Genomic DNA, 25,000 nt, shown 5'->3' with positions numbered 1-25,000 from the left:
ACTGACCACTAGATGTCTCCCTTGTTATTTCAATAAATTAGCAGCCCCAGATCTGCAAGCTGCAGCCTCTGAGTTTTGATTGGTGGTCAGGACCCATTGGGATCTGTTCACAGTAAAATCCTTATAATAATAATAATAATAATAATAATAATAATAATAATAAAAAAACACTGCTTTCAAATTGCCAGCCTCACTTTCTAAAAATGTATGCCTGCCATGGTGATAGAATTGCTTCAATTCTTTGAGTCGCACACCTGGAAGTACAGATCAGGAATCCGATCGTCACATGACATGCTGCATATCTGTGTTTTCGATAAGGGGTTCAGAAACCACTGACAGACACAGCCAGGCAAACAGCATTTTTAGAAAGGAGGGTGGCAATGGTGACCTGGGGCCAGGGGTGTCCAAACTACAGCCCTCCAGCTGTTCAGGAACTACAATTCCCATGAGGCATTGTAAATCTCTGCCATTCACAGACATAACTAGGCATGATGGGAATTGTAGTTCCTGAACAGCTGAAGGGCCATAGTTTGGACAACAGTACAAAGCTCCGCCCCCCCAGCACATTCCTAATGGACCCTGAGGCCAGCGATTATAGTGAACGGCCAATAGGAGTGTGTGTGTGTGTGGGGAAGGGGGAAAAAAAAAGGGGGGGGGGTCAGCTTGCCAATCTGCAGGTAGTGAGAGTTTTGCTGATTGCATGCTGTAGGTCTGACTCCGCTAGTGGCGTGTTGGACCTCTGCAGAGGGACCGCTGCTTTGACACAGAGCAATGGCCCTTCTTTGCAGCATGCTGGCAGGGGGGGGGGGCGCTAAACTCAAAGTTTACTTGAACTTTTACATACCCCTACTATGTTCTAAGCCAGGGGTCGGCAACCTTTGAGAAGTGGAGATCTACCTAAGCAACATGGTAGAGATCAAAGATCACCAGGGGTACAGCACACATTTCCCCCCCCCCCCTCCCCTTTAAAAAAAAAAAATGTAACTAGCAAGGCCCCAATAAAAGGTTAGCATAAAGAATAAATATAAAAAAATATAAACAAATTTCACTAAAAAAACAAAAAAAAAACACACACAAAAAAAAAAAAAAGATTTATATACTATTTTTAGCCTGTCCCGGTTCAGTCATGCGTCAGTGGCCTGAAAATAGGTTCAGCGTGGGTGTCAGGAGGGGCATTTTTTGGGCTAATTAGGTTGAAGTTGTGCTTTAAAAACCACCTTAAGACCGGCTAACGTACATTTAGTTTGCCCGTTCAAAGTGGAATACCACAGCTAAAGGCTGCCTTCTCGGGCAGACAATGCATTTTTTTGTAAAATAAATCCTAGCGGCTAATAAGCCGCTGGATTGCTTTTGCAGGCGGCGGAAGGGGGTCCCCTCCCCCTTTCCGGTGCCTCTGCACTGATGGTCAGTGGTAGTGGTATTTCAAACTACCCTCCCGATTGGTGGGCAGTGACGATAAATAACCACTTTGTGCTGTATTAGTGGCCAGTGGCAGTGTTTAATGACACTTTCATGCTGCAGCATTAAGGGGTTAATTAACGGACACTGGTGCCACTAATGCAACATGAAGGGGTTAACACTGACACTGGTGCCACTAATGCAACATGAAGGTGTTAATTTGCTGCTATTGGTCACTGATGCCTTAGTGACCAGTGTCAGTGTTAATGAACCCCTTCATGTTGCATCAGTGGCACCAGTGTCAGTGTTAATTAACCCCTTCATGCTGCATTAGTTACACCAGTGTCAGTGTTAACCCCTTCATGCTGCATTAGTGGCACCAGTGTTAATTAACCCCTTCATGCTGCATTAGTGGCACCAGTGTTAATTAACCCCTTCATGCTGCATTAGTGGCACCAGTGTTAATTAACCCCTTCATGCTGCATTAGTGGCACCAGTGTTAATTAACCCCTTCATGCTGCATTAGTGGCACCAGTGTCAGTGTTAATTAACCCCTTCATGCTGCATTAGTGGCACCAGTGTCAGTGTTAATTAACCCCTTCATGCTGCATTAGTGGCACCAGTGTTAATTAACCCCTTCATGCTGCATTAGTGGCACCAGTGTCAATTAACCCCTTCATGCTGCATTAGTGGCACCAGTGTCAATTAACCCCTTCATGTTGCATTAGTGGCACCAGTGTCAGTTAACCTCTTCATGTTGCATTAGTGGCACCAGTGTCAGTGTTAACCCCTTCATGCTGCATTTGTGGTACCAGTGTTTGGCAGCTGGTCGGCAAGTGGTTAACACGGACACTGGTGCCACTAATGGGGTTAATTTGCTGCTATTGGTCATTAATGCATTAGTGGCACCAGTGTCAATTAACCCCTTAATGCTGCATTAGTGGGGCAGTGTTAACCACTTGCGGACCAGCCGCTATACTTACACTGCGGCAGGTCGCGCTCTGCAACGCGAAGCAACGTACCTGTACACTGCTTCGCGAGACAGCTAGTGGGGCGCGCACACACCGATTGGCCACAGGGGGAGCCAATCAGCGGGTCCAGCGGACGCGATGTCCGCCGGACACCCGCAATCGCATTGCACAGACATTGCATGTGATTTGCACAGCAGTGCAGTACGAATCACATGCAATGTCTGACATCGCATATGTGTGAACCGGCACCTAAACTGACAGATCCCTTTGATCTGTAGATGAAAAGACAGAAAGATACAAAAAGAAACAATGCTTCTTTTTATCTGTTTCAGCAACTGAACATTGTTTTTGATAAACATTGCTGAGATGCTTTTTTTTTTCTGCTATAATGTAAACCAGCACTTATTGGGATTTTATTTAATTTTTTTTTTTGCCAAAAACGTAGCAGAATACATTTTGGCAAAAATTTATAAGGAAATTTTATTTTTTTTACATTTTTTATTGAATAATATTTTTTTTGCAGAAAGCAAAAAATAGTTTTTTTTTTTTCAAAATTTTCGGTAGTTTTTCATTTATATAAGAAATAAAACCCCCAGTGATTCCTTTGATCTGTAGATGGACAGAAGATACAAAAAGAAACAATGTTTCTTTTTTTCCTTTCTGTTTCAGCAGCTGAGCAATGCTGTTGATAAACATTTCTGGGATGCTTCTTTTTTTTTCCCGCTATAATGTAAACTGGCACTTATTCGGATTTTATTTATTTTACCAAAAACATAGCAGAATACATTTTGGCAACAATTTAAGGAAATTTGATCTTTTTACATTTTTTTATTGAATAAGTTTTTTAAGTAGAAAGCAAAGAATGGTGGGTTTTTTTTTTCAAAATTTTTGGTAGTTTTTCATTTATAGAATAAAAAATAAAAACCCCCAGTGATCCCTTTGATCTGTAGATTAATTGACAAAAAGATACAAAAATAAACAATGTTTCTTGTTATCTTTCTGTTTCAGCAGCTGAGCATTGTTGTTGATAAACATTGCTGGGATGCTTTAATTTTTTTTTCCCGCTATAATGTAAACCGGCACTTATTGGGATTTTATTTATTTTTTTACCAAAAACATAGAAAAATACATTTTGGCAAAAACTTATAAAGGAAATTCGATTTTTTTACATTTTTTTATTGAATACGTTTTTTTAGCAGAAAGCAAAAAATTGTTTTTATTTTTTCCAAAATTTTTGGTCGTTTTTTATTTATATAATAAAAAATAAAAACCTCCAGTGATCCCTTTTGATCTGTAGATGGACAGAAAGATACAAAAAGTAACAATGTTTCTTTTTTTCTATCTGTTTCAGCAGCTGAGCAATGCTGTTGATAAACATTGCTGGGATGCTTATTTTTTTATTTTTCCGCTATAATGTTAACTGGCACTTATTGGGATTTTTTTTTTTTTTTTTTTTACCAAAAATGTAGCAGAATACATTTTGGCAAAAATGTATAAGGAAATTTGATTTTTTTACATTCTTTATTGAATATGTTTTTTTTAGCAGAAAGCAAAAAAACTTTTTTTTTTTTTCAAAATTTTTGGTAGTTTTTCATTTATATAATAAAAAATAAACCCCAATGGTGTTTAAATACCACCAAAAGAAAGCTCTATTTGTGTGAAAAAAATGATATAAATTTCATTTGGGTGCAGCGTTGCATGACTGAGCAATTACCAGTTAAAGCAGCACAGTGCTGAATAGGAAAAAATGGCCTAGTTAGTCATTAAGGGGACTAAACCTTCCGGGGGGGGGGTGCAAGTTGTTAAGTCATGGTGTGTGAACCCCTCCTTTACCCCCACTACATACCAAGCAGCCCCCCCCTTACCTGTGTGAACATGGGCTTTCCATGCTGTGTGACCATTGTGCACTGATCGCAGTCGAGGGAAACAAAGTTATTGTGGAATGACTCCTTGGGGTGTTTGAGGACGTAGTAGAGTTCTGTTGCCCCTCCCTCGAATATACTGCGGAAATACCGAGGAATAAGCGTCCTTCCAATTGCTAGAAAGAAACAAAGAAACAGATCTATGTCACACGGATGTCCTCAATGATACATATCTGGAGCTTTTCCTATTAGCCAGAGGCTGGCAAAGCAGAGCCCTCTAGGTTCTTGGTTGGTGGTGGAATGCAGAAGCCAGAGCCTCACCTGCCCTACTTACAAGGAGGAAAATGTTTTAGCTGAAACTTTGATCATGTTTTTACCGCCCCTGACTGCTAGTGTGTGAAAGAGCCCTAGAGCAAAAACATGAAACGTCTAATCATGCAAATTGATAGATAATTAGCACTCAACCCAGAAGAAGCTGTTGGAATTTAATGGGACCTCCTGCCTCCTAAGTGTGACCACCTTGTAGCTAAGGAACCTAGGCAATGACCCTTCTAGAACTACGACAACTCCAGACAATATTCTGGGCAGGAAGGAAACATCTAGACAGCTATCTTTCCAGGTAATGGTCTGGGGGGGGGGGGGGGGTGGGGTAGAACCTTTTTAGAGCTTTGATCTCTCCAAGTAATGGTCTGAGGGCAAGGACCTTTCTAGAGCTACGATCTCTCCAGGTAATGGTCTGGGAGGGAAGGCTCCTTTTAGAGCTACAACCTCCCTAGGAAATGGTCTGAGAGGTAAGGACCCTTCTAGAACCAAGACCTCCCCAGAGAATGTTCTATGATCTCTCCAAGTAATGGTCTGGGGGCAAGGACCTTTCTGGAGCTATGATCTCTCCAGGTAATGGTCTGGGAGGGAAGGATCCTTCTAGAGCTACAACCTCCCTAGGTAATGGTCTGAGAGGTAAGGATCCTTCTAGAACTAAGACCTCCCCAGAAAATGTTCTATGATCTCTCCAAGTAATGGTCTGGGGGCAAAGACCTTTCTAGAGCTATGATCTCTCCAGGTAATGGTCTGGGAGGGAAGGATCCTTCTAGAGCTACCACCTCCCTAGGTAGTGGTCTGAGAGGGAAGGACCCTTCTAGAACCAAGACCTTGAGCCCAGTTCTGGGCAGGAAGGACTCAACTAGAGCTGTGACTTCTCCAGGCAATGGTATGGGAGGGAAGAACCATTCTAGAGCTACAAGCTGTCCAGGCAATAGTTTGGGGAGGGAGGGACCCTTCTAGAGCTACAAGCTCCCTAGATAATGGTCAGGGAGGGAAAGACCCTTCTAGAGCTACAACCTATCTAGGCAATAGTCTAGGAGGGAAGGGCCTTTCTTGAGTTACGACCTCTCAAGGTAATGGTCTGGGAAGGAAGGACCTTTCTAGAGCTAAGACCTCTCCAGGTAATAGTGTGGAAGAGCAGAACCCTTCTAGAGCTACAACCTCTCCAGACAATGGCCTGGGCAGGAAGGACCCTTTTAGAGCTACAACCTCCCTAGGCAATGGTCTGGGAGGGAAGGACCCTTCTAGAGCTATGACCTATCTAGGCAATAGTCTAGGAGGGAAGGACTTTTCTAGAGTTACGACCTCTCAAGGTAATGGTCTGGGAAGGAATGACCTTTCTAGAGCCAAGACATCTCCAGGTAAAGAGAAGAAGCCTTCTAGAGCTATGGCCTCTCCAGAAAATGGCCTGGGGAGGAAGGACCCTTTTAAAGCTACAACTGCTCCGAGCAATGGTTTGAGAGGGGAGGACCCTTCTATAGCTACGACCCCTCCAGACAAAGTTCTGGGCAGGAAGGACTCATCTAGAGCTACGATCTCTCTAGGTAATGGTTAGGGTGGGAAGGACCCTTCTAGAGCTACAACCTCTCCAGGTAATTGGTCTGGGTGAGAAGAACCCTTCTAGAGCTACTACCTCTCCTATAGTCTGTGAGGGAAGGATTCTTAATAGAGCCAAGACCTCTCCAGGCAATGGTTTGGAGCAAAGGCCTCAAAACCCTAAAACTCCCAGGCCGCGAGGATCCTGACAGGGGCAAAGCGCTCTCTGGTCTATTTAGTCCAAAGCCAGATGGACCCCACTGCTCAGGAACCTGCTGAAGCTGGTCCTCCAAATCGGCTCTCCCACAGTTGTCACCAGAACCTACTATTCTATTCAAGTTCTGACACCTGTAAAATTTTGGATTTATTTCCCCTGTTGCGGGTTACAGAGCAGAAACTGAAATCCCATTGGCTGCTGAGGAAGGCGGTGCCAATTTTCTTCAGCTTTGGCTTTTATTGCATTTTGAGGACCGATTGGATTAGTCCCAGAACTTGGGGCAACCAGGGATGGCAACCAACACCGAGGAGAACTCACTGTATCTCTTTGGTCCATCCTCCAAGCAGAAGGTGATGGTCAACATGGCGTCATCTTCAAAGAACTCTGTAGTGAAAGCGTCCCACCAGAGGTTATCACATTCCTGGGAACAGAAGAGAGACATCATCATCCGAAATCCACCACACTGACACAACAAACCGTTCATTCATCCATCCCCATTATATGCTTCAAGGAAAAGGCCTTCCAGGGCTGGATTCAATTATTATTCCCTTAAGCCTCATTTGTTGTGTCACCTAAAAATGTGGTTTAATGCTAAGGGCCTAGTAGTTTTACCCCCAGGATGAATCGGATTTGCCACCCTAGACTGTGACCTCTGCTGCCGTACCACACCCAGGCCAGACAATGGAAGAGATTCATTATAATCACCCGATTTTTCATTGAAGCCCAAAGCTATTATCCCTCACTGCTGTCCGCGCTCCCATAGGAGAGATTTTACGAATTTCAGTGACCTCACAGGAAGGGAGAAATAGAATTCCAAATAAGACACACAAATAGATATTTCAACATATATCAGTGGAGGCATGAGGTCAACGCAGGGGAGAGGGGAAACTCCTCCGCCGAGCCGCCCAACACAAGGGGAGAGGGGAAACTCCTCCGTCGAGCCGCCCAACGCAAGGGGGGGGGGAAACTCCGCCCAACGCAAGGGGGGGGGGGGGACTCTGCCCAACGCAAGGGGGGGGGGAAACTCCTCCGCAGAGCCGCCTAACGCAAGGGGGGAAAACTCCTCCGCAGAGCCGCCCAACGCAAGGGGGGAAAACTCCTCCGCAGAGCCGCCCAACGCAAGGGGGGAAAACTCCTCCGCAGAGCCGCCCAACGCAAGGGGGGAAAACTCCTCCGCAGAGCCGCCCAACGCAAGGGGGGAAAACTCCTCCGCAGAGCCGCCCAACGCAAGGGGGGAAAACTCCTCCGCAGAGCCGCCCAACGCAAGGGGGGAAAACTCCTCCGCAGAGCCGCCCAACGCAAGGGGGGAAAACTCCTCCGCAGAGCCGCCCAACGCAAGGGGGGAAAACTCCTCCGCAGAGCCACCCAACGCAAGGGGGAAAAATCCTCTGCAGAGCCACCCAACGCAAGGGGGGGGGAAACTCCTCCGCCGAGCCGCCCAACGCATGGGGGGGGAAAACTCCTCCGCAGAGCCGCCCAATGCAAGGAGGGGAACTTCCCTGCTGAGCCGCCAACCCAAGCGGTGAGTAAACTCCTCCGCCGAGCAGCCAACCCAAGCAAGGAAACTCATCCGTTGAGCCACCAACCAAAGCGGGGAGGAAACTCCTCCGCCGAGCTGAAAACCCAAGCAGAGAGGAAACTCCTCTGTTGAGCCGCCAACCCAAGGGGGAAACTCCCTTGCCGAGCTGCCAACGAAAGGGGGGAAAACCCCTCCGCCGGGCCAGCAATGCAAGGGGGAAAACTCCTCTGTTGAGCTGCCAACCCAAGAGGGTAAAACTCCTCCACTGACCACCAATGTAAAGGGGGCACTTCAATTTTCTTTGTCTGCATTACATTCTTTATTCTATTTAAAGCGCTCTATAATCTACTAATCATGGTAATGCAGAAGGAGCTGTATATCTAATCCTTTTAGCAGGGATTCCCCGAGGCCGGAGACCTACATTCATGGTACAGAAGGCCGGGAAAGCCTCAGACACAAATCCAGGAAAAGTCGGTGACCTACCTCTGTCCAATTCTGCAGACGTTTGTTCAGTTCAAATATTCTGTAGTCTGTCTGATTCCCGTACGGCGTGTGTCTCCTGCGGTGAATATAAAACCGCGTCAGTAAATGAGAACACTAAGAAAATGGAAAAATCATCACCACCGCCATCAGCACTTCAGCAATAAATAATAAATGAAGATTAAAGAGGACCTGCTGTGAAAAAATATATATATATTTTAACACTTAGCTGCTCAGATTTTTAATCACTTTAAGACCGGAAGGATTTGCCCCCTTAATGACCAGGCCACTTTTTTTTTTTTTTTAACTTGGCACTGGGTAACTTTGACTGTCATGCGACGCTGTACCCAAATTAAATTTACATCCTTTTTTTTCCCCCACAAATAGAACTTTCTTTTGGTGGTATTTGATCACCTGTGCGATTTTTATTGTTTGAGCTATACACAAAAAAAAAAAAAAAAAAAAGTGACAATTCTAAAAAAAAAAAAAAAAAAAAAAAAAAGAAAAAGAAAAACAATATTTCTCACATTCGGCTATATAACATTCCCAAAAAAAAAATTTAAATAGGACCTGTCACGGCCCATGCAATCACAGTGGATGTTGTTCATCCCTTGTCATAGCAATAAAGTTATTCCAAAAAAAAAAAAAAAAGTGACAATTCTGGAAAAAAAAAAAAAAAAAAAATTCTCATTCTGCTACATAACATTCCCAAAAATGTTTTTTAAAGAGGACCTGTCACGACCCATGCAATCACAGTGGATGTTGTTCATCCCTTGTCATAGCAATAAAGTTATTCAAAAAAAAAAAAAATTATAAAGTGTAAGAAATTATAGGAGCTAATAAAAAAAAAAAAAAAAAATGAAAGTGCCCCACGCTCCCCCTTCCCCCCCCCCCTTCATGCTTAAGTGCAAACACATCTGTAAGTCCCGTGCGGATATGTAAATGCTGATCGCACCACGTGAGGTATTGTCACGAATGTCCGAGCGAGAGCAATAATTCTAGCGCTAGACCTCCACTGTAACTCTACACTGATAACCTGAAGAAATGTTAAGTGTCGCCTATTGAGGTTTTTAAGTACTGTAGTTTGGCGCCATTCCACGTCCGTGCGCAATTTTAAAAAGTGACATGTTCGGTATCTATTTACTCGGCATAACTTCTTTTAAACTTTAATAAAACATTAGGGTATTTAATTGCGTTTGTGTGCAATAAAATGAATTACGCCTTTCACACTTGTGCGACTTGTCCTGCGATTTGGGACTGCAAAGTCACATGACAAGTCCTACTCCCATGATTTCCAATGAGTACCGTTCATATCTGTGCAACTTCAAAGTAGTCCCTGCACTACTTTCGTCCGACTGATGCGACCTGAGGTCCATAGACTTCAAGATTACACAGGCATTGCTTCAATGTCGGACCAAAGTAGTGCAGGGACTACTTTGAAGTCGCACAGATATGAATGTGTGAAAGGGGTCTTAAAAGTGTATTTTTTTTTTGTTTGAAAAAAAAAAAAAAAAAAAACTGCTGTGCAAATACCGCGTGACATAAAAAAATTGCAACACCCGCCATTTTATTCTCTAGACCAGTGATGGGAAACCTTGGCACTCCAGATGTTTTGGAACTACATTTCCCATGATGCTCATGCAATCGGCAGTATAGTTGAGCATCATGGGAAATGTAGTTCCAACACATCCCGGCTGCCAAGGTTTCCCATCACTGCTCTGGGGCCTCTGCTTTAAAAAAAAAAATGATATTATATATATCATGTTTGGGGGTTTTGGGGCAATTTCATAGCAATAAAATGTAGATGTTTACATGTAGGACAGAAGTGTGAGATTTGGCCCAGTTGGCAAGCCCTGATGAAGTGGGGAGGAGTTCTGCCCACTGAAACGCGTCGCTTTTTTTTTTAACCTGTTCCCAACCGCCCACCGCCTATTTACTGCGGCAGAGTGGCCCTCCTGCGCAAACCAACGTAGACCTACATCGGTCGCACGCCCACTTGACAGCAGGGACTCCGATGCACGGGGCAGGTGGCTCCGATTGCCGCCGGCCACCCGCGATCGCTCCCCGAGAGAGAAGGGCAGACAGCTGTTGTAAACACATCTGACCGTTCTTCTCCCTGGAATGATCACAGAGCGCCTGTGATCCTTCTATATAGGATCACATGTCTATATTGTCATTTCACAAGCCACGCCCCCCCCCCCCCCACAATTAGAATCACTCCACTAGGCTCACATTTATACCCCTTGATCACCAACACTGTTAACCCCTTCCCTGCCAGTGTCATTTTAACAGCAACAGTGCATATTTTTAGCACTGATTACTGTAGTAATATCACTGGTCCCCCCCAAAAGTGTAAAAAATGTCAGTTAGGGGTCCGATCTGTCCGCCGCAATGTCGCACTCCCGTAGAAAATCGCAGATCACCGCCATTACTAGTAAAAAAAAAAAAAAAAAAAAAAAAAAAAAAAAACAATAAAAATGACAAATCTTTCCCGTAGTTAATAGATGCAATAACTTTTGCGCAAACCAATCAAAATACACTTATTGCGATTTGTTTTGGCCAAAAATATGTAGCAGAAAACAAATTGGCCTAAGATGTTAAAAGGGTTAAAAAGTGTTAAAAAGTCAAGGGTCCGCTCTGTCCGCCGCAATGTCGCAGTCCCGCAAAAAAAAAAAACGCAGATCGCCGCCATTACTCGTTAAAAAAAAAAAAAATAAAAATGACAAAAATCTTTCCCTTTGTTAGTAAACGCAATAACTTTTGCGCAAACCAATCAAAATACGCTTATTGCGATTTTTTTTACCAAACATGGTAAAAAAAAAAAAAAAAAATTGGCCTAAAATGTTAAAAAAAAATTTGATTTTTACATTTTTTGGGGGGGGGGGGGGGGGGAATTTCATATAAAAAAATGTGAAAAATATTGTTATATTTGCAAAATTGACGCTCTTTTTGTTTATAGCGCATGATCAAAAAATCGCACAGATGATCAAATACCACCAAAAGAAAGCTCTGTTTGTGGGAAAAAAAAGGACGTCAATTTAATTTGGGTACAGCGCTGCACGACCGCGCAATTGTCCGTTAAAGTCACACAGTGCCAAATCGCAAAATATGGCCTGGTCAGGAAGGGGGTAAAATTTTCCGGGGCTTAAGTGGTTAAGGGGTAAAAGAATCTTCTATTTGATTTTACATTGGAAGAAATTTGTATCAATTAAAGTACTTATGACCTGCACTCCAAGGGGCGGCTCCCTGGAAGACATCACTTTGGGGCTCATACAAACGGCCACAAGGGGGCGGTACAGGGTGTGGGAGTGTCCAGAACCTCCGTAAAAAAAAAAAAAAAAACTTCCCCTGGACTGCATACTGCCACCTACTGGCTGAAACGGCAAGATGCAACTGTACAGTACATGGAAGGACGTATTTCCCCAAACGCTCGCATCCTGACATTACACAGAAAATCAGACATTTTCAGAGGCGGAGAAAGTCCTCACCCAATCCCAGGCTCCAGGTACGTTGGCGGATACATCGGGGTGGGTCTACAAGACAGAAGAAGAGATATTGGAATTAGATGATGAGCCGCTTTCTACAGAGAAAATACCAAATTGTTACATTCACACACTGACACCGATCCTATTGAGCAACACAGGTCTGCTCCGCCCAAAACGGTTACTCCTACGTCTCCCACAAGCTGAAATGAAAGGGCTACACGCTCTCAGCCAGATTCTCCAATCAGAATCCATGCTGATGGTGGTGGTGATGGTGGGGCTGGAGGTGGTCAAATCAGCTGTTTTTTTTTTAATTTGCACAGCTCCTCCCACTATTGCATCAGCCCTGAGGGCTTTTGAGTGGAGTACTGATGTGATGTTGTCAGGAAGTCAGCACCCTGCCACTCCCTCCCACCAGCCATGATCTGCCTGCATTGCATAGAGAGGCGCGGAGGCCCAGTGATTACATTACAGGGTAAAAAAAAATAAAAGGTATGTAATGAAAATTCTTTTTTTTTTTTTTTTTTAACAGAAACGTTTTTATTGATTTCAAATCAAGGTTACCCATTTAATTATTTTTTTATATTCAAAGCAAACCCCCGCCCCCCCCCCAATCCATCTGTGTCTCCATGCTTTATTTTGTTGAGAAACTCCTTTGAGGAAACACCCCCCGCCCCCCCCCCAGCATTTCTAGCCGTGGCCATCTTCCTGTAGCATATACTTAGTGGAATCCATCTGCCCTTAGATCAAACATGCAGGTAGGAGGGTGTGCTTAGCTGAGAAACCCCTCCTTCCATAAAGGTTCCTGGGATGTAAAACACCCCCCCCCCTTTCCCGTAGCATTTCTAGCTGTGGCCATCTTGAGTAAGGGCAGATGATTCAGGTACCCATCTTTAGTACAGGCAGATGGCTCATGTGGCATTTTTTGTGTTCTGGAATCCATCTGCCCTTCGCTCAAGCATGCAGGCAGGAGGGTGTGCTTAACTGAGAAAGACCCTCCTCCCATGAAGACTCTTGTGATGTAAAACACCCCCTTAGGGTTTGTAGCTGCAGCCATCTTCAGTAAGGGCAGAGGAGTTATGTAGCATTTGCTTCCTGGATTCCATTAAATCAATCATGCAGGCAGGAGGGTGTACTTAACTGAGAAACCCCTCCTACCATGAAGATTCCTGGGATGTAAAAACACCCCCATAGCATTTCTAGCCATTTTGAGTAAGGGCGGATGATTCACGTAGCATTTACTTCCTGGAATCCATCTGCCCTTAGTTCAGGCATGCAGCAGTAGAGTGTGCTTAGTTGAGAAATCCCCTCCTCACATGAAGACTCCTAGGATGTAAAACAACCCCATAGCATTTCAAGCTGCGGCCATCTCGAGTAAGGGCAGATGATTTTCGTAGCATATACTTACTGGAATCCATCTGCCCTTAGATCAAAAATGCAAGCAGGAGGGTGTGTTTAGCTGAGAAATCCCCTCCTCCCATTAAGACTCCTGGGATGTAAAACACCCCTGTAGCATTTCTAGCTGCCGCCATCTTGAGTAAGGGCAGATAATGCATGTAGCATTTACTTTATGACAGGGCTGAAAGCTGAAAATAGGCCTGGGCAGGAAGGGGATGAAAGTGCCTGTTGTTGAGGAGTAAAAAAAAAAAAAAAGGGGGGGGGGGGAGTAAAAAAGTGTTAAATAAAAAGCAAAGTTGAAAAAAAAGTGTAAAAAAAACGCAAATTGAATAAATTTGCAAAAAAAAAAAAAAAAAAAAATCGCACAGGTGATCAAATACCACCTGTTTGAGGGAAAAAAAAAAAAAAGGACATCAATTTAATTTGGGTACAGCGTCGCACGACCGCGCAATTGTCCATTAAAGTAACGCAGTGCCGAATCGCAAAATAGGGCCTGGTCTTTGAGCAGCCAAATCCTCCGGGGCTAAAGTGGTTAAAAGAAGTCAATGCAAGCCGCTCTGAAGTCGCCCCCAAAGTAGTCCAGGAACCTTCTTTCCAGTCCGAGAGACTCGAGTCGCTCCGATTAGAACGCTTCCATTACACTACATAAAGCATCGACTTGTCAGGCAAAAAACTGCCCCAGTGTGAACCGAGCCTTACTGATGTGCACTGATGAGACTGCACTAGCGGCACTGATAGGTGACACTAATGAGGCACTGATGAGACTGCACTGATCGGTGACACTGATGAGGAGGCACTGATAAGGTAACAATGATGGGCATTGGTGAGACCGCACCGATAGGTGGCACTGATAGGCAGCACTGATGGGTGACACTGACGAGGAGGCACTGATAGGCAGCACTGATGGGTGACACTGATGGGGAAGCACTATTGGATACTAATTGGCAGCACTGGTGGGTACTGATAGGCACCAAAGATAGGCGACACTGATGAGGAGGCAATGATGGGCACCGACAGCATTGATAGGCATCACTGATAGTTGACACTGATGGGGAGGCACTGATGGGTATTGATAGGCAGCACTGATTGACGATACTGATAGGCGACACTGATTAGGCAGCACTGATGAGCACTGATAAGACTGCACCGATAGGTGGCACTGATGGGTGACACTGATGAGAAGGCACTGATGGGTACTGATAGGCCGCGCTAGTGAGTAGTGGATTGGCAGCACTGATAGGGGACACTGATGGGGAGGCACTGATGGGTACTGATAGGCAGCGCTGATCAGTGACACTGATAGGCATCACTGATGAAGAGGCACTGATGGGCACTGAAGAGACTGCATCGATAGGTAGCACTGATGGGTTACACTGATGGGTACTGATTGGCAGCACTGGTGGGTGACACTGATGGGAAGGCACTGATTGACGGCACTGGTGGGCAATGATAGGTGTCACTGATGGGCACTGAAAGGTAGCACTGATAGGTGACATTGATTAGGAGGCAGTGATGAGCACTGATAGGCATCACTGATAGGTGACATTGATTATGAGGCAGTGATGGGCACTGATAGGCATCACTGATAGGGGACATTGATGAGGAGGCAGTGATAGGCATCACTGATAGATGACACTGATGAGGAGGCAGTTATGGGCACTGGTAGGCATCACTGATAGGTGACATTGATGAGGAGGCAGTGATGGGCACTGATAGGCACTGGTAGGCATCACTGATAGGTGACACTGATGAGGAGGCAGTGATAGGCATTACTGATAGATGACACTGATGAGGAGGCAGTGATGGGCACCGATAGGCACTGGTAGGCATCACTGATAGGTGACATTGATGAGGAGGCAGTGATGGGCACTGAAAGGCAGCACTGATAGGTGACATTGATGAGGCAGCGATGGACACAGATGGGGCTACACTGATAATCAGTGCCCTAATTATCAGTGTAGAGGTCCCTTTAACACAAGCCAGTTATCTCTTCTTGTGTCTACATGTGATTGGACACATCTAATCACGTGGTAAAGGACGGCTGTGATTGGCCCTTTACCCCGATCTGTGATCAGCTGTGTCCGAAGGATGCAGCGACTACAGAGCGCACCACCCAGAAAAGTAAGCCCCCACTGTAGCCGTCTTTTGGCTATATTGCGGATGGGAACTGCATGCCAATTTAATGTGTCCAGGTATTTACCATCTCCTACAGAGATCACAGCACTGCCCCTGACCATGCCTGAATTACTTTCCTCTCCATATGGACGGCACCATCTTTGTTCAGGCATCATCCAGGGTCATAGATCAGCCCCCTGCTACAAAGGTTTCAAAATGTTCAGCTTTATCGTTAAGAAGAAGAACTGCCTGTGCAGGAAAGGAGCCCAATGAGATGAAAACAAACTGTGCAGCCCTGACCAGAGTTGGATGATGTCTTAGCTATAGGTGTAGGCCATTTCCGTACCTCCTGAAGCCTGGCTGAAAAACTCTGAGTTGGCATCCCATGTCCTGCCTTGTTGCTAAAACACTCCCAGCCTATACAACAAACACAACAAACAATAAATTGGATGATAAATCCCCATCAATGGAGGGTGTTTTATGTGTCTGCCTGGAGTCATTCTTTAAATATGAAGGTTTCCCATCCCCCGGTGGCCGGCATCCAGCAGCCCAGATGCGGGTTTCCACTGAAGGCCGTGCTCAGTGTCCGAGTGCATAAATCAATGGCCGGCCGACCTCTTCCTGCACCAATAACAAATGACAAATGACTCCGCCCACCATCGCCAAATGCTTTAACATTTTTTACAAATAAATATATAAAAAGTGTGGCTGCATTTCTATTCACCCCCCTTTACTCTGACACCCCTAACTAAAATCTAGTGGAACCGATTGCCTTCAGAAGTCACCTAATTAGTAAATAGAGGCCACCTGTGTGTAATTTAATCTCAGTATAAATACAGCTGTTCTGTGAAGCCCTCAGAGGTTTGTTAGAGAACCTTAGTGAACAAACAGCATCATGAAGGCCAAGGAACACACAAAACAGGTCAGGGATAAAGTTGTGGAGAAGTGTAAAGCAGGGTTAGGTAATAATAAAGTATCCCAAGCTTTGAACATCTCACAGAGCGCTGTTCAATCCATCATCTGAAAATGGAAAGAGTATGGCACTACTGCGACCCTACCAAGACATGGCCGTCTACCTAAACTGACCAGCCGGGCCCCTACCAAGACATGGCCGTCCACCTACCTAAACATGGCCGTCCACCTAAACTGACCGGCCGGGCCCCTACCAAGACATGGCCGTCCACCTAAACTGACCGGCCGGGCCCCTACCAAGACATGGCCGTCCACCTAAACTGACCGGCCGGGCCCCTACCAAGACATGGCCGTCCACCTACCTAAACTGACCGGCCGGGCCCCTACCAAGACATGGCCGTCCACCTATACTGACCGGCCGGGCCCCTACCAAGACATGGCCGTCCACCTAAACTGACCGGCCGGGCCCCTACCAAGACATGGCCGTCCACCTAAACTGACCGGCCGGGCCCCTACCAAGACATGGCCGTCCACCTACCTAAACTGACCGGCCGGGCCCCTACCAAGACATGGCCGTCCACCTAAACTGACCAGCCGGGCCCCTACCAAGACATGGCCGTCCACCTAAACTGACCAGCCGGGCCCCTACCAAGACATGGCCGTCCACCTAAACTGACCGGCCGGGCCCCTACCCAGACATGGCCGTCCACCTAAACTGACCGGCCGGGCCCCTGCCAAGACATGGCCGTCCACCTAAACTGACCGGCCGGGCCCCTACCAAGACATGGCCGTCCACCTAAACTGACCGGCCGGGCCCCTACCAAGACATGGCCGTCCACCTAAACTGACCGGCCGGGCCCCTACCAAGACATGGCTGTCCACCTAAACTGACCGGCCGGGCAAGGAGAGCATTCATCAGAGAAGCAGCCAAGAGGCCCATGGGAACTCTGGAGGAGCTGCAGAGATCCACAGCTCAGGTGGGAGAATCTGTCCACAGGACAACTATTAGTCGTGCGCTCCACAAATCTGCCCTTTATGGAAGAGTGAGAAGAAGAAAGCCATTGGTGGAAGAAAGCCATAAGAAGTCCTGTTTGCAGTTTGCGAGAAGCCATGTGGGGGACACAGCAAACATGGAAGAAGGAGCTCTGCTCAGATGAGACCAAAATTGAACTTTTTGGCCTAAAAGTAAAAGTCTATGTGTGGGGGAAAACTAACACTGCACATCACTCTGAACACACCATCCCCACTGTGAAACATGGTGGTGGCAGCATCATGTTATGGGGATGCTTTTCTTCAGCAGGGACATGGAAACTGGTCAGAGTTGATGGGAAGATGGATGGAGCCAAATACAGGACAATCTTAGAAGAAAACCTGTTAAGAGTCTGCAAAAGACTTGAGACTGGAGGGGAGGTTCACCTTCCAGCAGGACAACGACCCAAAACATCCAGCCAGAGCTACCATGGAATGGTTTACATCAGTGATCCTCAAACTACGGCCCTCCAGCTGTTGCAGAACTACACATCCCATGAGGCATTGGAAAACTCTGACATTCACAGACATGACTAGGCATGATGGGAATTGTAGTTCCTGAACAACTGGAGGGCCATAGCGGGAAGACCAGTGGTTTACATCAAAGCATATTCATGTGTTAGAATGACCCAGTCACAATCCAGACCTAAATCCCATTGAGAATCTGTGGCAAGACTTGAAAATTGCTGTTCACAGGCACTCTCCATCCAATCTGACAGAGCTTGAGATATTCTGCAAAGAAGAATGGGCAGAAATGTCCTCTCTAGATGTGCAAAGCTGGTAGAGACATCCCCAAAAAGACTTGCAGCTGTAATTGCAGAGAAAGGAGGTTCTACAAAGTATTGACTCCGGGGGGGGGGGGGGGGGGTTGAATACAAATGCAGCCACACTTTTCACAGATTTATTTGTATCATTTATCATTTTCCTTCCACTTCACAATTATGTGCCACTTTGTGTCGGTCTATCACATAAAATCCCAATAAATATACATTTACATTTTTGGTTGTAACATGACAAAATGTGGAAACATTTTAAGGGGTGTGAATACTTTTTCAAGGCACTGTGACAGTCCCGTCATCAGCTCCAGGGGATGGAGAGCATTCACATGGATACAGCAGGCAGCGCAATCAGCAGAACTACAGACCACCTAATTCAGGGTATATTTGCTTTCCCTGCCCCCCCCCCCCCCAAAAAAACAAACAAAAACAAATAAAATAATAATAATATATATATATATATATATATATATATATATATATATATTTATTTATTTATAATATATACATTTATTTTTATTTATAATATATAAATTTATTTTTATTTATAAAATATATATATATTTATTTTTATTTATTCCTTCCATTTAGCTACATATATTAAAAATAAAAAATATATATTCTAAATAAAAATAAATAAAATATATATTCTAAATAAAAAATATATATTCTAAATAAAAATAAATAAAATATATTCTAAATAAAAATAAAATATATATTCTAAATAAAAATAAATAAGATATATTATAAATAAAAATAAATAAAATATATTCTAAATAAAAATAAAATATATTCTAAATAAAAATAAAATATATTCTAAATAAAAATAAATAAAATATATATTATAAATAAAATTTTTTTTTTTTTTTTTTTTTTTTTTTATATATAATGACATTTTGAAACAAACCTTCGCATTTTTATTATATTTCTTATTTTAGACCCAGTGGCATCATGTGCTGCTATGTCACCCTTGTTCATTAGGGTGCCTTCAGGGGCGCCTCGGCAAAATGCCTAAAAATTGTCCAAGAATTGTATACAAGCCAAAAGATAGATCAAGTCTGCCTTTTACCCACTTGCCAACCGCCCGCTGCAGATATACTGTGGCAGAATGGTTTGACTGCGTGATCCGCCGTACCTGTACGGCGGATCACAGGAGCGCTCCTGGGGCCGTGCTCCCGCCCCCATTAGGAAGCGGGGAAGCCGAACTACTGGGGCCGGCAGCTGCGATCGCTCCCAGTGGAGAGAGGACGACAGTCTGCTGTTGTAAACACAGCGGACAGTTGTTCTCTCAGGAATGATCACAGAGCTCCTGTGTTCCTCATATTTAGGATCACAGATCTGTGTTGATTCCAACAGCCCACCCCCCTCACAGTTAGAAAGCACCCCCCAGGGACACATTTACCCTTTGATCACCCCTAGGTTAACCCCTTCCCTGCCAGTGTCATTAGTACAGTATTTTTTTTAGCAATGATTACTGTAGTAATGTCACTGGTCCCCCCAAAAGTGTCAAAAATATCAGTTAGGGGTCCGATCTGTCCGCTGCAATGTCGCAGTCCCGCTAAAAATCGCAGATCACCGCCATTACTAGTAAAAAATAAATAAAAATGACAAATCTTTCCTGTAGTTTGTAGACTCAATAAATTTTGTGCAAACCAATCAAAATACGCTTTTTTTTAATCAAAAATATGTAGCAGAAAACAAATTAGCCTAAAATTATGAAAAAAATTGATTTTTATTGGGAATGTTATATAGCAGAAAGTGAAAAATATTGTTTTTTTTTTTCAGAATTGTCGCTCTTTTGTTTATAGCTCAAGAAAAAAAAAAAAAATCGCAGAGGTGGTGATCAAATACCACCAAAAGAAAGCTCTGTTTGTGGGGAAAAAAAGGACAAATGTTATTTGGGTACAGCGTCGCACGACCGCGCAATTGTCAGTTAAAGTAATGCAGTGCCGAATCGCAAAAAATAGCCTGGTCATTAAGGGGGAAAATCCTTCCAGTCCAGAAGTGGTTAACTACTCGGGGGGGGGGGGGGGGGGCTGCCTAGATCAAGGGTCTGCAACCTTTTCCATGGATGGAGGGCCAAATTCACCTGCTAGTATATGAAGATTACACAGCCCCCCCGCACCTCTGGTCCCCTTCACATTACACAGCTCTCCCGCACCTCTGGTCCCCTTCACATTACACAGCCCTCCCGCACCTCTAGTCCCCTTCACATTACACAGCCCCCCCGCACCTCTGGTCTCCTTTACATTACACAGCCCTCCCGCACCTCTAGTCCCCTTTACATTACACAGCCCTTCCGCACCTCTGGTCTCCTTTACATTACACAGCCCTCCCGCACCTCTGGTCCCCTTTACATTACACAGCCCTCCCGCACCTCTGGTCCCTTCACATTACACAGCCCTCCCGCACCTCTGGTCCCCTTCACATTACACAGCCCTCCCGCACCTCTGGTCCCCTTTACATTACACAGCCCTCCCGCACCTCTGGTCCCCTTTACATTACACAGCCCTCCCGCACCTCTGGTCCCCTTTACATTACACAGCCCTCCCGCACCTCTGGTCTCCTTTACATTACACAGCCCTCCCGCACCTCTGGTCTCCTTTACATTACACAGCCCTCCCGCACCTCTGGTCTCCTTTACATTACACAGCCCTCCCGCACCTCTGGTCCCCTTTACATTACACAGCCCTCACGCACCTCTGGTCCCCTTTACATTACACAGCCCTCCCGCACCTCCGGTCTCCTTTACATTACACAGCCCTCCCGCACCTCTGGTCTCCTTTACATTACACAGCCCTCCCGCACCTCTGGTCCCCTTTACATTACACAGCCCTCCCGCACCTCTGGTCTCCTTTACATTACACAGCCCTCCCGCACCTCTGGTCTCCTTTACATTACACAGCCCTCCCGCACCTCTGGTCTCCTTTACATTACACAGCCCTCCCGCACCTCTGGTCCCCTTTACATTACACAGCCCTCCCGCACCTCTGGTCCCCTTCACATTACACAGCCCTCCCGCACGAGAGACAAGACAGGACAGGACCCCTCCTCACTCACCCTGCCTCAATGCAGCAGCAGGCGGCGGCTACGGCTTCTTCGCCCTGTCTTCTACGACTCCTCCCTCCTCCCCCATGCTCAATGGCATGGCTTCTCCTTTCGGCCAATTGGGAAACGTGTCTCAAAACCCGCTTCCTGATTGGCCAAGAGGAGGATCCGTGTGACAATAGCGAATTTTCATTCTAGGTGGGGGTTAGGGATGCACTGCTCTGCGCCCCGAGCCCACCCCATTTTAAAGCCTGTGAGAGCCTCTGGCTCTAATCACATGGCTAAAAAAAAAAAAAAAAAAGCCCCATTGAACTCCATGCTTTCGGTGCCCGCATGTAGATTAGGGGGCCGGTTGCATGGATGGGGGGGCGGCGCCCCTGCGCCCCATATACACTAGCCGCAACTGACTGCTACATTTTGGCGGACAGATCAGACCCCTGACATTTTTGACACTTTTGGGGGGGACCAATGAGATTACTACAGTAATCAGTGCTAAAAATATACACTGTTACTGTACCGACACTGGCAGGGAAGGGGGTTAACCCAGGGGTGGTCAAAGGGTTAAATGTATGCCTAGGGGGTGTTTTCTAACTGTGGGGTGGATGGGCTTGTGGAATCAACACAGAGACCTGTGATCCTAAATAGGAGGAACATAGGGGCTCTGTGATGATTGCTGAGAGAACGGTCTGCTGTTGTAAACTGGCGAATGAGCGCGCGCTTGCGCGGTTGCTCCCGCAAAGCGCCGTACCTGTACAGTACGGCGCTTCGTGGGAACCTGCCAACCTGCTGCCATATAGCGGCTATAGCTGGTTGGCAAGTTGTTAACATCCATAGCGCGGAAATGCCATGATGGGATTTGTGTATTCTGCCACACCTGGACGGCCACAGTCTGAGCACCCATGCGGGTGCGAACCGAAACGCATTTTTTTACACCTGCCAGGATAAAAGGTGTTCAGAAGATCTGGTCACACACCCAGTGCATGAGGCCTTATTTCTTGGTCATCCTGCCAGTAACACACTTCCTGTCCTGAGGTGACAACGCTCACTGCACTGTATCTCTGGAGAGCAGCGTTGTCACCCCACGACAGAACCCTCCCCCCCCCCTATAAAACATGTATAATAAAAGGTATAATGACCGGAGTGCCGGCATTCCGGAGACACAGACAGAAGAATGTACCTACCCCACATCTCGATCCAGCATTGTGCCCGGGTGGAAGGGGGGAAAGGCGTTGCCGTTCGGGGGCTCCTTTGGCGAGTACAGCTTGAACGACTTGGAGGAACAGCCTGTCGGAAGACAAAAAAGGAACAGCCAGCGTTACACGGTGACAACGGGGCAACAAAGGCAACATTTTCACATGTAGTCAGGTCTGCTTAAAGCAAAACTCCGCCTTCATTTCCTGTTCAGGCCGTGCGCAGACATTAACCACTCGTTTACCGGGACGATGGTTTTACTTTTATAAACACTGTAAAAGCATTTTTTGTTTTTTTGCTCAAAATTATAGTAAAGTACCCCCCCCCCCAATTCCCCCCCCCTTGCTTTTATGAACACGGTAAAAGCATTTTTTTTTTTGCTGAAAATTACTGTAAAGTACCCCCCCCCTTTACTTTTACAAACACAGTAAAAGGCATTTTTTTGCTGAAAATTACTGTAAAGTACCCCCCCACCCACCCCCACCCCTTACTTTTATAAACACAGTAAAAGCATATTTTATTTTGCTGAAAATTACTGTAAAAGTACCCCCCCCCCTTTACTTTTACAAACACAGTAAAAGGCATTTTTTTGCTCAAAATTACTGTAAATTACCTCCCCCCCCTTACTTTTGTGAACATGGTAAAAGCATTTTTATTTTTTGCCTAAAATTACTGTAAAGTACCCCCCCCCCTTACTTTTATGAACACGCTAAAAGCATTATTTTTTTTTTTTGCTCAAAATTACTGTAAAGTTCCCCCCCCCCCTTACTTTTATAAACACGCTAAAAGCATTTTTTTTTTGTCTCAAAATTACTGTAAAAGTACCCCCCCCCCATCCCCCCCCCCCCTTTACTTTTACAAACACAGTAAAGGCTTTTTTTTTTTGCTCAAAATTACTGTAAATTACCCCCCCCCCACTTTTGTGAACATGGTAAAAGCGTTTTTATTTTTTGCCTAAAATTACTGTAAAGTACCCCCCCCCCCTTACTTTTATGAACCCGGTAAAAGCATTTTTTTTTTTGCTCAAAATTATTGTAAAGTACCCCCCCCCCCTTACTTTTACGAACACGGTAAAAGCATTTTTTTCTCCAAATTACTGTAAAGTACCCCCCACCCCCCTTAGTTTTATGAAGACAGTAAAAGCATTTTTTTCCCCTCAGAATTATTGTAAAGTAGCCCCCCTCCCCCATCCTTTATGAACACGGTAAAAGCATTTTTTTTTTTTTTTTGTGCAAAAAACTGTAAAGTACCCCCCCAAGGAAGTACATATTGTCCAAAAAAAAAAAAAAAAAAGACCCTGGAGAATAAAACAGCGGTAGTTGCAATTTTTTATGTTGCATTTGTGCGCAGTCATTTTACAAAAGCAATGAAACAATGCACTAAAATAAGCAAATAATAATGTTTTGTTGTAAAATAGAAGTCTCCAATCACATCCAAGCGTATTGCAGCAACAGCGTGTTTTTTTTTTTTTTTTTTTTTTGCGTGTGCGTTTTTGGAGCTGCACCGTTCATTTGTTTGGGCCTCCCTCCGCTCCAAAGATGCTCATGTACCAAATTTTAGGACAGAGCTAGGAGTATTTGGTGGTGCGATTTTTGCAGCAATATTAGAGAGTTTTGCTACTCAACAATCGTGGCCAAAAAAAATAAAAAATAAAAACAAAATTAAAAAAAAAAAAAAAAAAAAAAAAAAAACGCACCGCGTTTGGGGTGCCACTAAGAACTAATGGCATCGCAAACGTGTCCTGTGTTTTGCTGCGATTCTGGAATCTCCGGTGTGAATGGAGCCTGAAAGATGAGTTTGCATCGAGTAAAGAGATAAAACATTTCAAACCTTGAAACCAATCCAAAAATGAAAGGAATAGAGGCTCCGCCTACTAAAATCACATGATCAGCCGGGCACTAGTGATGTAATGCAAGGAAGGAGCGGCGAGCCAATCGCACAGGTGGAAGAACAATGGGCCAATCAAGACTGGTAGAGCAATGAGCCAATCACAAGTGGGAGATTTGGGACTGGTCTCCACCCCTTTTAGAGAATGCAAATATTTGTTTTTTGGTACTAAGTAGTTTGTTCATGAAAAGTAGTAATATATGCGCTGCAGCCGGCAACAGTAGATCGTCTCCCCCCGGGCAACAGTAGATCCCCTGCCCCCGGGCAACAATAGACACCACCAGCAATAGATCCCCTTCCAGAAAAAAATAAAATAAAAATATATATATATATTATAATATATATACACACACACATATACACCCCTCACAAAAAAATTACCTTCAGCAACAATACTGTAGATCCACCATAGCAACAATAGACCCCCCCCCCCCCCCCAATAACAGAACCCTCTGGCAACAACAAATCCCTCACTGTAAAAATTGATCCCCTCGCAAGAAAATACCTTCAGCAATACAGCAGATGCATCTCAGCAACAATAGATCCCCCAAACGTAAATACCCTCAGCAACAATACTGTAGATCCACCCGAGCAAGAATAGATCCCCCCAACAACAATAGATCTCTCCCAGCAACAATAGATCTCTCCCAGGAAAAAAATAGTCCCCCCCAAGAAAATATTTTCAGCAACAATACTGTAGATCCACCCGAGCAAGAATAGACCCCCCCCAACAATAGATCTCACCCAGCAACAATAGACACCCCCAGCAATAGATCTCTCCCAGCAGCAATAGATCCCTCCAAGAATAGACCCCCCCCCCCCGAGAAAATACTTTCAGCAACAATACTGAAGATCCAC

The 25,000-nt window shown here is 45.1% G+C and overlaps 1 protein-coding gene across 2 annotated transcripts in view; it reads right to left on the bottom strand.

Moving 5' to 3' along the window:
• The window catches only part of LDB1 (LIM domain binding 1), a 299,786-nt gene that overhangs the window by 24,140 nt on the left and 250,646 nt on the right, over positions 1-25,000 (bottom strand). For both annotated transcript variants that reach the window (XM_082269267.1, XM_082269268.1), the window contains exons 2-6: positions 22,246-22,348; positions 11,793-11,837; positions 8,308-8,383; positions 6,624-6,726; positions 4,235-4,407 (exon numbers count right to left, since the gene is read on the bottom strand). In XM_082269267.1, the coding sequence (XP_082125393.1) occupies positions 4,235-4,407; positions 6,624-6,726; positions 8,308-8,383; positions 11,793-11,837; positions 22,246-22,348 (500 nt within the window). The remainder of the gene's footprint in view (positions 1-4,234; positions 4,408-6,623; positions 6,727-8,307; positions 8,384-11,792; positions 11,838-22,245; positions 22,349-25,000) is intronic.

The sequence above is a fragment of the Pelophylax lessonae genome (genome assembly GCF_965119305.1).
Source record: "Pelophylax lessonae genome assembly, chromosome: 9".
Lineage (NCBI taxonomy): Eukaryota > Metazoa > Chordata > Amphibia > Anura > Ranidae > Pelophylax > Pelophylax lessonae.
The sequence above is the reverse complement of the archived record's forward strand: the minus strand, read 5'-3'. Positions and strand labels throughout refer to the sequence as shown.